Raw genomic sequence first — 15210 nt, 5'->3', positions numbered from 1 at the left:
TGGGCTTCCATCAACATGCAAACACATTCTCACGACCAACATATTGACGCTCGGTAATTCGAGAGGGGGGTCTGGATGCAGAATTGGTGTAGTTGCAATCTGAGCTGCATGCAATGCTTTTTAATGGGTTTTAATGGGATCTAACCCCACCCCTCACAGTGGCTTAACTGGCTCCACTGATTGCATCGTTTCTGAAATTGCATATCCGAGATATGCAGTCTCTGCTTGCACGGTCAAGGCTTCATTTTATAAAGCACTGACTCATCTGATGATTTTGGTTATTCTCATTATGCGTCTTATTCAACAGTTCGAGTGTATTTGTAAAATACTAGTTATTTTAAAAATATGCATACTTTCAAAAATAATTTGAAGCATCTCTCCCACGCATAACTCCCCATTCACACGGGGCTTCAGCATCAACGGTTGAGAAAGGGCGTGTCTGAAGTTGGGGCTGACACGATCGTCATAGCAGCGTCAGCCAATGAAATTAGTCAGCAATAGGCCACTGTCTGAGCTGGTGTATTTGCATACAGCAATCTGATTGGCTGACGCTTTTGTCGCCGCTTGAAAAGTTAAACAAATCCCAACTTCTGCAGCGAGCAACGCCTCTGAAGCGGTGCCGATCAGAAACAAAAATAATATTTTGTTAAATCGCTTATCACCCACCCCCCTCAAAAAAAAAAAGATTACAGTAATTTAAAAGCAATGGACAACTTTTTAATTATTGTGAACTTCTCAATTATTCAATTATTACAAGATCCCCATAACTGCTAGAATTTGCAATAGTATTTGATGCAATTCCTAGTGGACTTACAGCTCTTATGCGGTAATTTATCCTCTGAATCAAATATTTTACATACTAACCAGTTAAGTATTAATGGTGTGAAAATGAAAGACAATAAATGTATTAACTGTTACATTAAAATAAAGCACATTGTTGCCTAAATGCAAATCTTTTTGGAATTCCTTATTTGAGCAGATTGAGTGGGAAAAAGTTTGGAACTCACCTAGTAAATACTGCCACACCAATAAAGTCAAAGAAGTGACATATAACCAGGCTCACACGGAATCTGCATGTGCGCAGAATTCTGCAGATTTTTAGCCCATCATTAATTCTGTTTATTTACTTGAGTAAATGTGAGTAAATCTATATTTATGCAGTTTTTAAATAAAGAACAGTAATATTATTGACTAATATGAAAATGTTCATCTGATTTATGTACAATACAGTTTGTAAAGTAATATATTCTGTCTTTTAGTAGAGATATTACATGAGAGACTTGCTTTGTTTACCAAATAAAGTGGATCTAATTGGATTTGCAATTTAAACATTAAATAACAGTTAAAAAGATATTATTTTTTATTTCACATATTAAAGTTTTAGTTATGATACTCCCAAAATAATTCCACAGAAATGTGCAGTCTTTACCAAAATTCTCCACAGAAATAGCAAAATTAATCTGGCCCTGCATATAACAAAATTCATTTAATTTATCCGGTGAAACAAGTTGTTCAAACATTTTTTAGAGACATGGAATCTATGTGCACTTTTTGTGAATTAGAGAAGGAATCGATTAAACACCTGTTTTTTGAATGCACATATACCCAAATGTTTTGGTTTGATGTTGAATATCTTATAATTAAACTTACAAAATAAAAAAATCAGTTTTCTTTAAGATTTTTTTTGGATATACAATTATAACAACAAAACTTTGGAGAAAAATTTGTTTATTAATTTAATGATAATATATGGGAAGTACCATATACACAATCAAAATTGGTCAAATGATAAGCCTAATATATTTATTGGTTAAAAATTGATCTTAAGCATTATATCGAAACCCTAAAAGACACTAAAAATAAAAAAAGCTATAAGGATGTATGCAATTTTGGAATCCTTTTCTTATGCAACATTTTTTGTAATTTATATATCCCCTGCAATTTTACCAAATCTTTTAGTTTTTTTTAATATTTATCTCTACTGATTTGTTCCTTTGATGTAGAAAAAAATTTTAAGCATTGTATTCCTCATTTTTTTGTATGCTATTGTTCTTGTTATGCAATAAAAAATAAAAAAGGTGATGTTTTTTCTTACAGTTCTACATTCTATACATTATTAAATCAAAATACAATTACCTGAGAAACAAAATGACACAAATGTGACAGCAAATATGTTTTATAAAGAGACTTAATGCTTAAAGCAGGAGAAAATATCTGCAAGAGTAATATTCATAACAGACTAAACCTATAAATAACTTCATAAATAAACCTTTTTTCAATGACATGCAAAGATAAATTGTTCACCACAAAACTAGCAATGTGAGCTAACCAAATCAATATGGTTAGTTTTGATCTCCTTTGTACTTTAAGTCTTTTTCACAAGAGTTGAATGAATGCATAAAATATAAAAAAAATAAGTATGATTATTGGCTTCAAGAGAGGTTTACCTGTGTCTGTGTTGTCTGAGTCTCTGTGTCTCTCTCCGTCCTCTCCTAAACACACACACACATGCATACACACGCACAGACAAACCCACACACTAATATGAGCTTCACACAGCTACACCCAGCAGTTTACCGTGTTTTGCAAAGTTCTTTACCGTGCTCAGATGTGTGTCCCTCTGCTGGCGTCTCCTGTGGGCGCGGGGCGATGGGTATGAGGGCACCGACGGAAGCATGGAGATGGAGATGGTGACCCGCCGCTCTCTCTCGCTCTCCTGCTGCCTCTGCTGCTGATCTGAAGAGCAGAAGAAAACACAAATCACACACTCATTTTTAGCATCCTAACGCGCATATATTCATCTATTGTAAATCTCTGTTCATAGCTAATACAACCTGTATATAATGTTGATAGTACATCCATCTGTAAATATCACCATAGTTTTTCTATAACTGCACTTTATAACTTATACCTTGAAGTATTAAGTATATACTTAGAAGATTGAAGACTGAGTAATTTAAATAACATCAAAATAAATAATAACTAAATAAAAGTAAAAAGGGTGCATCAGGACCCCATGGCTGGGGTTGGCTAGCTAGAGCCCCCAATTTGCTTAATCCGCCCCTGATTCTACAATAATTATAATCACAGTATATCATAATAGCACATAAAAGTACTATGTTAAAAAGGTAGTATGTATAAAGTTTACTATCATGGTCTTTTAACTCTAACAGCATTATTGTAGAGTGTCACTTCCATATTCCACCACTAGAGGTCACCGTCCACCGCCACTGATCTTAAATGAAGCAACTAACTTTCCTCAGACTCCCTCCGATAATCACAAAGTGTTTAAGGGAAAATATATCGAATGATAATCGAACAATATTGATTAATAAGTTTCTCTTACCCCTGTACATGGCCCTCAGGCTCTGTTTGGCGTGTCGGTGCAGCTCCTCCACACACGCGGGCCTCGTGGACGGCAGAAACACGTTCCTCTGCAGGTGCCATGGAGCCTGGTAATGTCCACTCAATTTACTCTCGATGTCCAGATTCGACAAGGCTGCACACACAAATATAAATATTGAAATTAGTCAATATTCGCACATGAACAACACGATAATGACGGGGTGATGATCAACTGACTTAATCGTCCATCCTTTTTAGTTTATTAGCTTTAGCAAAACAGCCTGACTAGCAAAACAATAGAGACACAGACATAAAAATACCATGGTAATGTATTGTAAAAATAGTGCTTCTTAAGCTTAGTGGGTTTGTGCTTTATTGGACATCCTCTTGCCTTTAAATGAGCTTCAGCAAGATAACCTGACTAAACAATCGAAACAATAGTCTGATAAGAGACGCTTTAAAGAGTCATTCAAAGCTTAAATACATTCTCCAAAAACTAAACCAGCTCTATCAGCTCTTCAAATGCAGTCAGAGAGGGATGTGTGAAGCACAAATAAGCTCAACAACTGAACAAACAGACTAACAGCAGCAAAACAAAGCCTGGATCTGTTAGCAGCTAATGTGCGAGACAAAAGCCCTTGATGGAGACCAACACTTCATTCATCAACCCAAAGCACACCACAGATATTCACTGATAGCTGGCTTTCAGATGCAGAAGGAAAACATTTAGTTTTAGATCATAAATATAGTAATTAAAATGTTTTCGGGAGGTTCTTATGAAATGCTTTTTGTTAATGTACTTGTATTATTTATTGTGATTTATCATGAAATAAATTATTGGTCAAAAAATAGTAGCATTATTATTATTATTATTATTATTATTATTATTATCATCAATATAATTATTATTAATTATCATTTAATTTTACATATTAGTATTATTATTTTAAGTAACTATTATTAGTTTAAAATATTATTTATTTATAACAATAATTATTATTGTCAGTAATAATAATAAAAATATAAATCAATAATATAATAAATTAATAATTAATTTTATAATAATACAGAATAATATTACAAATTATTATTATTATTATTATTATTATATTAAGTAACTATTACTTATTTAAAATATGATTTATTATTATTTTATTATTAATAATAAAAATAATAGATGATTATTATTATTATTTTCAAATTATAAAACTAGTATTATTATTATTGTTATTATTATTATAATAAGTAACTATTGTTAGCTTAAAATATTATTTATTCTTATTAATATGATTTTTTATTATATTAAGTAACTATTATTAGTTTAAACATAATTTATATTTTGTGATTAACGTTTTGTCTTTAGAATAACAAAATAAAACACATTCAAACAAACAAACAAACAAAGCAGGGGTATCCAGCATATGTTTTACACAGCGAACGCCCTTCCAGCTGCAACCCTGTTCTGGGAAACACCCATACACATTCACACACACACTCATACACTATGGCCAAATTAGTTTATCCAATTAACCTATAGCACATGTGTTTGGACCGTGGGGGACCTAGTGACCTTGCTGTGTGGCCACAGTGCTTATCACCATGCTGCCTCCCATATACATACATGTATAAAAAGTGAATCCACTCCTGCCCTATGAATAGAAACTGTGTGTGTATGTGTGTATTGTGTATGTATTTTGATGCTGCAGGCAGTTTTGAGTCTAATGCGAGTGTAAGAAACGCTCCTGTCATCAGCAAACACCAGCATTAATGCACGGTAAATCTGGGTCACACACTCAACACAGCACAACTCACAAAAACATTCACATTATGCACACACTACACAGCAGGGTGTCACACAAAAGAACATAGTTGTTCCTTTCCATATTTGAAAAAGAACTTAAATCTCACATTTTTCAGGAGGGTATATAGAATATTACAACTATATACACTCATCAGCCACTTTATTAGGTACACCTTACTACTACCAGGTTGGACCCTGTTTTGCCTTCAGAACTGCCTTGATCCTTCACGGCATAGATTGAACAAATACTGGAAATATTTCTCAGGGATTTTGTTCCATATTGAAATGATAGCATCACGCAGTTGCTGCAGTTTTGTTGGCTGCACATCCATGATGTAAATCTCCCCTTCCACCACATTCCATAGGTGCTCTATTGGATTGAGTTCTGGTGACTGTGGAGGCCATTTGAGTACAGTGAACTCATTGTCATGTTCAAGAAACCAGTCTGAGATTATTCACACTTTATGACATGGAGCGTTATCCTGCTGAAAGAAGTCAGAAGATGTGTACACTGTGGTCATAAGGGATGGACATGGTCAGCAACAATACTCAGGTAGGCTGTGGCATTTACATGATTCTCAACTGATACTAAAGGGCCCAAAGTGTGCCAAGAAAATATCCCCAACACCATTACACCACCAGCCTGAACCATTGATACAAGGCAAGATGCCACTTACTGGATATTTTCTCTTTTTCGGACCATTCTTTGTAAACCCTATAGATCAGGGGTGTCAAACTCAATTCCTGGAGGGCCGAAGCCCTGCACAGTTTAGTTCCAACCCTGCTCCAACACACTTACCTGTAGGTTTCAAACAAGCCTGAAGGACTCGATTAGTTTGATCAGGTGTTTAATTAGGGTTGGAACTAAACTGTGCAGAGCTGCGGCCCTTTTGAAACTGAGTTTGACACCTGTGCTATAGATGTTTGTGCGTGAAAATCCCAGTAGATCAGCAGTTTTAAAATACTCAGACCAGCCCGTCTGGCACCAACAACCATGCCACGTTCAAAGTCACTTAAACCAGCTTTCTTCCCCATTCTGATGCTCGGTTTGAACTGCAGCAGATCGTCTTGACCGTGTCTTCTTGCCCAAATGCATTGAGTTGCTGCCATGTGATTGGCTGATTAGAAATGTGTGTTAAGCAGTTGGACAGGTGTACCTAATAAAGTGGCCAGTGAGTGTGCATTACTGTGTAAATACAAAGCTTTATAAAACTTATATTTTGGATGTGAGTTTGATAGCTCTTAAATCCGTGAAATAACTCTACCCGAACCCTTTTCCAGATCTTTCTGAATGAAATGCCTACTTTACTACATTCAGTCAGTTTGCAGTACATGCCACGCCCACTTTTTTTCTCATTTAATTAAACATTCCATTTCTCTAGGAACTGCGTCACAATAGACAATGTATATATATATATATATATATATATATATATATATATATATATATATATATATATATATATATATATATATATTCATTCATTCATTTTCTTGTCAGCTTAGTGCCTTTATTAATCCGGGGTTGCCACAGCAGAATGAACCGCCAACTTATCTGGCAAGTTCTTATGCAGCGGATGCCCTTCCAGCAGCAAACCATCTTTGGGAAACATCCACACACAAATTCACACACACACTCATACACTACGGACAATTTAGCCTACCCAATTCACCTGTACCACATGTCTTTGGACTGTGAGGGAAACCGGAGCACCCGGAGGAAACCCACGCGAAGGCAGGGAGAACATGCAAACTCCACACAGAAACGGCAACTGAGCCAAGGTTCGACCCAGCGACCTTCTTGCTGTGAGACGACAGCACTACCTACTGCACCACTGCCTCGCCCTATATATCAGTCACAGCTTCTGATTGAAGCAAACTTTAAGCTCTCTGCATCCTTGCAAAAAGTGATATTGTATGGTTTCAAATATATTTTAGTATCAATAGGTATTGTAATATCATTAGTTGTGACAGCACTAGACTGCAGTAGGGTGAAGCGATGGTGTTCTGGATAAGCGGTGAAGGCTGAGTAGTGTTTCCAGCAGTGAGGTTTCCCTCCCCCCTGCTGAGGGCTGAACTATTGGCTCTTTTTCACTTCTGTTTATTCAGACAGACGCGGCTCCAGTCGGTCATAATGATCTCCATCTTTGAACCCTGCAGAACATCCAGATTACACCACACCATCAAGACTAGAAACACCTAATTACAGTATACAACACAACACAGAAAACAAAACCTAACTAGAAACCTAACCTAACAGAAAACATAATCCAAAACCAAAGGTAATTCAAGGCTAATTTTCATCACTTTTATGGCAGGTTAACTGTCCTCAATAGCATTAATAAATGGCATATAAAAACATGGACAAAGTAATTATTATCCATGTTGGTCATGCACTGTACTGTTTACATCATCACCACTACAAAACTTAGATGCAGTGATTTTTTAATTCTATAATAAGTAGTTAAATGGTTTAAATAAAATATTACTTTAAATATTAGATTAAATATCACAATAAATTAAAAATAAATTTTATAAATAAACAGTGCATTGTGCATGTTATAAGTGACATATAGTGTGAATACTCCTAAAATGCAATGAATTTTATATTCTATAATAAGTATTTTAATGGTTTGGCCAATATTTAAATTAAATTAAATTAAATTAAATATTACTTTAAATATTTCATTAAATAAAAATTTATAAATAAATAAAATAAACATTTGAAAAGAATTGATCAATATTGTGCAAGTTTTGGGCTGATAATTAGTGTGAATAGAACTAAAATGCACTGAATTTTAAATTCTACAATAAGTATTTTAATGGTTTGGCTTTAATTTGATAAATAAAATAAAATAAAATAAAATACAATTTAATTTAATTTAATTTGTTTTCTTTTCGGCTTAGTCCCTTTATAAATCCAGGGTCACCACAGTGGAATAAACCGGCAATTTATTCAGCACATGTTTCACTCAGCGGATGCCCTTCCAGCCTCAACCCATCACTGGGAAACACCCAAACACACTCAGCACCTGGAGGAAACTCACGCGAACAAAGGGGGAACATGCACAGAACTTCACACAGAAACGCCAACTGACCGAACATGCGAACATGCTACCCACTGCGCCACCATGCAGCCCCTAAATTAAATTAAAATAAATTAAAGGCGCCCAGTCTTTACCACCGTCGCCTCACAGCAAGAAGGTCCCAGCTGGGCCAGTTGGCATTTCTGAAAAGTTTGCATGTTCTCCCCGTGTTGGTGTGGGTGTCCTCTGGGTGCTCAAGTTTCCCCCACAGTCCAAACACATGTGCTATACTGTATGTGTTTATGGATGTTTCCCAGTACTGGGTTGCAGCTGGAAGGGCATTCACCGTGTAAAACATATGCTGGATAAGTTGGCGGTTTATTCCGCTGTGGTGACACCTGACTAACAATAAAAGGTACCAAGCCGAAGAAAATGGATGAATGAATGAAATTACATTAAAAGAATTGCTTAATCTTGCATGTTTTGTGGTGACACCTGAAATGAAATGAATCTAAAACTGATCCTTCCAAACAGATTATTGAGTTTTAGCTGGTAGGCACTATATGGGACGGGTCAAATGAGGACAATGCATATATAATACAATGAATTATTCAATCCATTAAAAACTAAAGCTGATAGCGATTATGACCCAGAAACAATTGTATAAATCCACTGAGACATTATATAATGGACACAAGGAAAAAAATAAGCCGCATTAATTCTCATGCTGAGACTTATAGGTGGAACAGTACCTGCAGATGATGATGTTTAATGGAGCAAAAAATTTTTCACAGTCCTATAATATTTTTTCTTCTGGAGTAAGTCTTATTTGTTTTATTTTGGCTAGAATAAAAGCAGTTTATATATATTTTTTTTAACCAATTTAAGGTCAATATTATTAGCAATATTTTTTTCTTTTGTCTGCTGAACAAATTATTATTATACCATGACTTGCCTAATTACCCTAACTTGCCTAATTAAGTATTTAAATGTCATTTTAAGCTGAATATGTTATTAGTAACGAGTTATTAAAACTTTTTTGTGTTGAAAAAATCTCTCTATTAGACAAATTTTGTGGAAAAAATATACAGTGGGGCTAATAATTCAGGAGGGCTAATAAGTCTGACTTCAACTGTACTGTGTAGTTATACTGGGGAAAGTGGGTTGAAAGCATCTTTCTTAAAAAGCTGTTTGGTTGTTAGTTGTTTAGCAGCATGGGGTAAAGAACAACCCAGCAGTGATCTCTAACTGGAAAAACAACTCTTTCTTTCAATCCCCTGCAGTTCAAACACCTCCGTCTTCCCAGAGAGAGAGAGAGAGAGGGGCATTTGTTTATGTGGGTTTTTTCAGCAGCTGTTGCACCCACCTTATACACACCCCAAAATGTTTCCACACCAAACTGAGAGACAGAAATAAGGACGAATTCACCACTTATAAACACAACACTATCAACTAGAGCTGGGCGATGTAACAGCAGGGTGTCTGTGGATCCTTAAAAAGTCTTAAATCCCATAGTATAAAAATAAAACCTTAATTATTGTTTATTTGTTAGTTTGCGGGAACATAGTACTGAATTTAGAAATAGTTTTAAATCAAATCTTTTCACTTTACAAACTAAATTAAATATATAGGCTAATGGATGTCTTCAGTGGAGCGAGTTTTCACCATTTTCTATGAAAGTAAAGGAGTAAAGTGTACAAGTAAAGAGAAACTAAAGAGGCAGAATGGTGGCGGCTTGTTCTGTATCCTCACGCTGCAGGTGCTCTGTTTAACTATTTTCTCGCTAGTGAAGCATTCAGTTGTTCCACTTACAAAGTTCACCATGTGAATAGCAAATGTGCCACGGCCCATTGCAACTGACTCCTAAAGGGAATGGGAGATGAGACTCTGATTGGTTTAATACGCATTATCCTTAAAACACACCCATAGTTCATTAAGAGGATAAGCTCAACCCTGTTAGACCATGTGTCGGGGCACAAACCATATTTTTCAATCCAGGCCCATTCTGAAAACGTTGTCACGTGGACAGGCCGTGGACGTGTCTGGAGACCACGAAATCCATCCCGAGAGACGTATTTTTGCAGTTTTTGTTTTTTGCGTATCCACGAGAGGCCACTGTGTGCGCTTTTTCGTATCTCAAATGTCTCTCGCGAGTGCTGTTTGTGCCCACGCTGTTCTCGAGTAAACCCACCGAAGGCCGTTGTCGAACGACCGTCTGTCTGACTGACTGAATGATTCCAATCGACTGACCCACCCTTCTTCCCTAAACCCAACCAAAAATTTACAAAAGCAGTCCAGAAAACGAAAATGCCTCGTCTGATTTTTGCCACGTTTTTGGATTTTGCCACATTTTCACCCTGTTATGAACTTGTTCACTTTATTTTTTGGATTCTGTTTTTGCCTTACCTGATTTCTGGAACCACTCTTCCCTGTACTCGAACCCAGTGGTCTTTGTCAGCTCCTCTTTGCGTCTCAAGTCCGCCGACGTACGCAACGAGCTAACCGGACAAACTGGTTGCGGTGGGAAAGCCCTCTACATGGAGGTAAGCGGTCAGCCGGTAAGCGCGAAAAGGAACGGCGTCATACCGCCCCATAGTGTTCGCTTTAAAAATGAAATACAGCCATACATACCTCCGGCTACATAATTAGCAGTCTCCAGAATCGTCCACGGGACTACATTTTCAGAAGAGCCTGGGTTGACCCTTAATGCTTTTGCACCATGCGCTTTAGACTTTGCCCCTAGGTTGTTCAAGTAGAACCCTATATGTATAATTAACAGTGTTAAGGATGGTCATTAATTGTGCTGCATGCTTTTTTTTTTTTTTTGCAAATTCTGTACTATAAAATTTGTCTTAAATTTAATTCTGTGTGGTATTAAAAAGGTCTGAAATATACCCCTTAGAATCCTCCAGATACCCTGAACAGTCTCTGTCTGTGTTCCTGTTTCGGATTGTTGGCTGAAAAGTTGTCGTGTTGACGCCCCTTCAGCTTCGGCGAATCTCTCTTGTTCACAAAATCCCAAAGGTGGCCATGAAGGGTCTTTGTTTCACAATGACATGAGTAAACAGCTCCCCAAAACAATAGAGATGGTTCACGAAGACCGCTTGTCTCCTGATAGTATCATCTGAGATAAGCCAGCATGTTTGTTCTGGCATGAGGAGTGGAGATGGGAAACAGAACGTGCTTTATCATTCAACCTTTTCCTTTCCTAATCCTTTTCCCGTGTTTTCTTTGCCGTCTTTCCAAAGTCAGTGCTATTCTTCAATCATCAGTGTTATCTGTAGATTGAACATGTAAAACTGCAATTTTAACACCTCATTTGGAAAGCAAAGCTAAAGTTTTGGAGGCCTTGGCGGCCGTTCAATGAGGATATTCCATAACCTCAAACATTCATTTTCATTTTGGAGGTGATTTTAATGGATACGTTGACTACAATGGAACATTCTATATGCGTATTTTATGTTGTTACGGTGTTGGTTTCATAGGGTTTTCAGCACTGTCATCATTTCACACTCAATTGTTTTCCTGTACATCGAAGCGTGTAGAGTTTGAAGACTTACAAGCCTAAACCTTTAAAGGGCATCCATACTTGGAGAAATAGGCAAAATTACAAGCAATTAATATAAAACTAAATTGAGCTTCATGCTAATATTTTATGTCATGCAAATATCCCATAGCAAATATCCCAAGGCCATATGATACATTTCCATATACATTAGAAATTAACTGAATTTAAATTATATGTCAACACTAAAACTGATTAATGGCATATAAAAATGTGCACATTTGGTAGTGAAAGTATCTTTTTATAAATTTTTAATACATCGGATAAATGAACACAATAAATAAAATCAACTAAAAATGCTAGATTTCGCACTTTGTATTGCTATTTAAAAGTGTTTTACAGCTTAAGACATTTATTAGTGTTTTGAAAATGTTCCTTTAGTAAATGCTAGACATCAGCAAACAAGCTCTAGCTCCAAAAATAGATGAAACACCCATGCACAATTAAACATCCAGTTTCAGCAATTTAAATATATCATGCATCCGGGTACACGCAAGGAAAAAAGCACAGTGACTCGGTGACCCCTTGTAATTTTACCAGCTGTCAGTGTTAATATGCCTTAAGGCTGTCCTGTTTCCTAAGCCCAAACCCACCATCTTCCGTCTACAGTCACCCTCTAATCATCAGCCACTGGTTGAGACAAGAACCCTGAGCCAAAACCACAACTGCTGACAATCCCCAATGCAAACACTCACACCTTCCGACGTGGGAAAGTCTAGCCCTCCAAATGTCAGCCATTCATTCCAATGACACCACACCTTAATGAAGACCACCTTCTCTTGGTTTATAGCACATTTGGTTCATGCACAAGTCAAAAGTTAACAAGTACTTACAGAGGAGTCTACAGAACCAAATTGAGCAAATCTGCCAAATCTTTAATGAACACAATATCAAAGCCATTTTATGCTGTTAGGAACACCATTGGTTTGCTGGAAAGATAAACCAGTGCACAATTCATCCCTTCCCGTGGTTTACAGCACATTTGGTGCATGCACAAGTCAAAAGTTTAAGTATATTGTCAGAGGACTGTACAGAACCAAACTGTGTATATTCGCCAAATCTTTAGGGACCACAATATCAAAACCATTCTATGCTGTTAATAACCCCATTGGTTTGCTGAAAAGACAAACCAATGCACATTTCATTTAATTCCTCCCTTAATTTACAGCACATTTGCTACATGCACAAGTCAAAAGTTTGTGTATACTTACAAAGAAGCCTACAGAACCTAATTGTGCAAATTTGCCAAATCTTTAAGGACCACAACATCAAAACCATTTTATGCTGTTAATTACGCCATCGGATTTCTGACAAGTAAAACAAATGTGCATTTCATATAGTAGAAATGATGCAAAAGTATTTTCAGCAACATTCAAAGGACAGAAATGCACTTATGTCAGACTTTCTAGGCTTTTAAACAAACTATGTCCAGGGATAAACTTGCAAAATGGGGTTTTAAAGGGTACGACAGCCATTAGACAGCCATAAGAAGTTCCAAATATGGCATTCAAGATGTCATTATGAGAGAAGACATGGACTTTACCTTTAGACCTCAGTGGTATGCAGCATCCGAGAGCCATGACTGTAGTAGAGCATCTCAGCAGGGATGAGTGCGTCTCTGTCTTCCCTTTCGCTTTTTCCCCTGTGTTTTCATTTGTCTTATTGCTTCAGCCCCCTGGGGCTCTTTCATCAGCCCCATGGAAGCACAGCACACTTCTTTCTCTCTCTTTCTCTCTGTCTCTGACTGACTGTGACCTCAGGCTACTTTCAGCTCAGCTTTACTGCAACATCTGCACCCCCCCAACCCCCCAATCTCCACCCTGTTACCCCAGATGCCCTCGACCCCCATAGATGGTGCACATGGTTTAGTCCGGCCACAACTTGGATCTCTGTAATCCCTTTATGCTTCACCAGAGCGGTCCAAAGAAGAAAGCACAAGGTCACTAATCCACACTGCTACTGGTGGGACGCGGGGTAGTTAATGCTGTTAGTTGCACAGGCATGTTTATGCATGATCGGTTCACAATTATCAGCAATGCATGCAGAGAGAGAGAATGATATACTGTAAAAAAATCTTTTAAATAACAGAATTGCATTGCATCGATTGAATTGCATTATGAAATCGTAATTGCTGCTTTGTCAACTTCTGATATCGAAAATTCAAACGTACAGTTTGACAGTGACTCTAATTGACAATTAAGTAGTTTGAAACAATATATTGTATAAGAAATCATATAGGGAGAATTAGGGATGACCAGATCCGATTCCGTGATTGAAAAACGTCCCAATCACGTGGTTTCAGACTTTGAATCGGACCTTACCTCCCGATCAGTATTTGGATTACATATGTTAATATATATTTTCATTATTTTTTACACTTTTTTTTAGTTATGCGGTGGCACAGAGTTAGACCTCTTTCTTGACTTCACACAGAAACAGCAACGCGGCATGACATCACTTTGTTACAGAGACGTTATTGGTTCAATGCCGGCAAAGTAAAACAGGGAAGCAGCTTGAAGCGGAAATCACAAGTATGTCTGCGGTCTGGAGGTATTATAACGTTCATGATGACAACATTGCCATAGCAAATTGTGAGATATGGAAACTTGGCGGGTGTTTTAAGTTGAGGTGCTATTTCTTTTTATGTTAGATCTTTTCACGTTTACTGTTGTACTAAAGTTTAAAAGTAAAGAATTGATGTTATTTGTTAATTGATTGTTCAAGCTACCTCACAGAAGTGCTCTGTTTGTCAAAAGAGTTGTTGAATGTTAAAATAAGGTGAATTAAGTAAAAAATAAGGAACATCCTGGATCTGTTTCTTCGCTCTTCTTTGTTTTTTTTTATGTATTATAAAAGTATCTGATCAGGTTTCAGTATCGGTAGATACTCAAAAGCAAATGACTTGGACTAACCTGATTAGGACATCCCTACAGAGATTTAAGACTGTGAAATAACAGAATGGGCAGTTTATTATCAAGATTTTGTTCTGTAATTTACAACACCAACCCAGACAATATAAAATGTCAATAAAACTCACTTTTTCAAACTTTTAAACATCAAATATTGTTGAAGGAAAGATCAGGTTCGCAGATGTTTTTACAGTGCAACTCAGTTGATATCGCGTTCAAAATGCTATTTTTGATTGGATAGTCTAAGAAGTCACCAAGCAATTGTGTGGTTTTGAGGGCGTTGCTATCTGTTTATCCAAAAACTGTTGCCAGAGGTGTATGGAAAACTTGAGAAACAATCACTATTGCTATTTATCTATAACATCTTCTGTATTATGTAAAATAAAATATAGTTCGTGCAGGATTTCTTGTTCATTGTTTTTTTTTTTTGAGATCAAAATATGGTATATATATATATATATATATATATATATATATATATATATATATATATATATATATATATATATTAGTTTTGTGTATTTTCACAGCAAAACAGAGGAATTAATTAAAATATAATGTCCC

The 15210-nt window shown here is 36.5% G+C and overlaps 1 protein-coding gene across 7 annotated transcripts in view; it reads right to left on the bottom strand.

Annotated features, from left to right (window-relative positions):
* nhsa (Nance-Horan syndrome a (congenital cataracts and dental anomalies)) overlaps positions 1–15210 on the bottom strand; it is a 213576-nt gene that overhangs the window by 31459 nt on the left and 166907 nt on the right. For 4 of the 7 annotated variants that reach the window (XM_021470044.3, XM_001919305.9, XM_021470045.3 and 1 more), the window contains exons 2-4: positions 3347–3499; positions 2600–2736; positions 2448–2492 (exon numbers count right to left, since the gene is read on the bottom strand). In XM_021470044.3, the coding sequence (XP_021325719.2) occupies positions 2448–2492; positions 2600–2736; positions 3347–3499 (335 nt within the window). Of the gene's footprint in view, positions 1–2447; positions 2493–2599; positions 2737–3346; positions 3500–13280; positions 13490–15210 lie in introns of those variants that run through there. The other 3 variants (XM_021470046.3, XM_073939339.1, XM_073939340.1) reach the window with 1 other exon arrangement.

Source organism: Danio rerio, chromosome 23 (genome assembly GCF_049306965.1).
Source record: "Danio rerio strain Tuebingen ecotype United States chromosome 23, GRCz12tu, whole genome shotgun sequence".
NCBI lineage: Eukaryota > Metazoa > Chordata > Actinopteri > Cypriniformes > Danionidae > Danio > Danio rerio.
The sequence above is the reverse complement of the archived record's forward strand: the minus strand, read 5'-3'. Positions and strand labels throughout refer to the sequence as shown.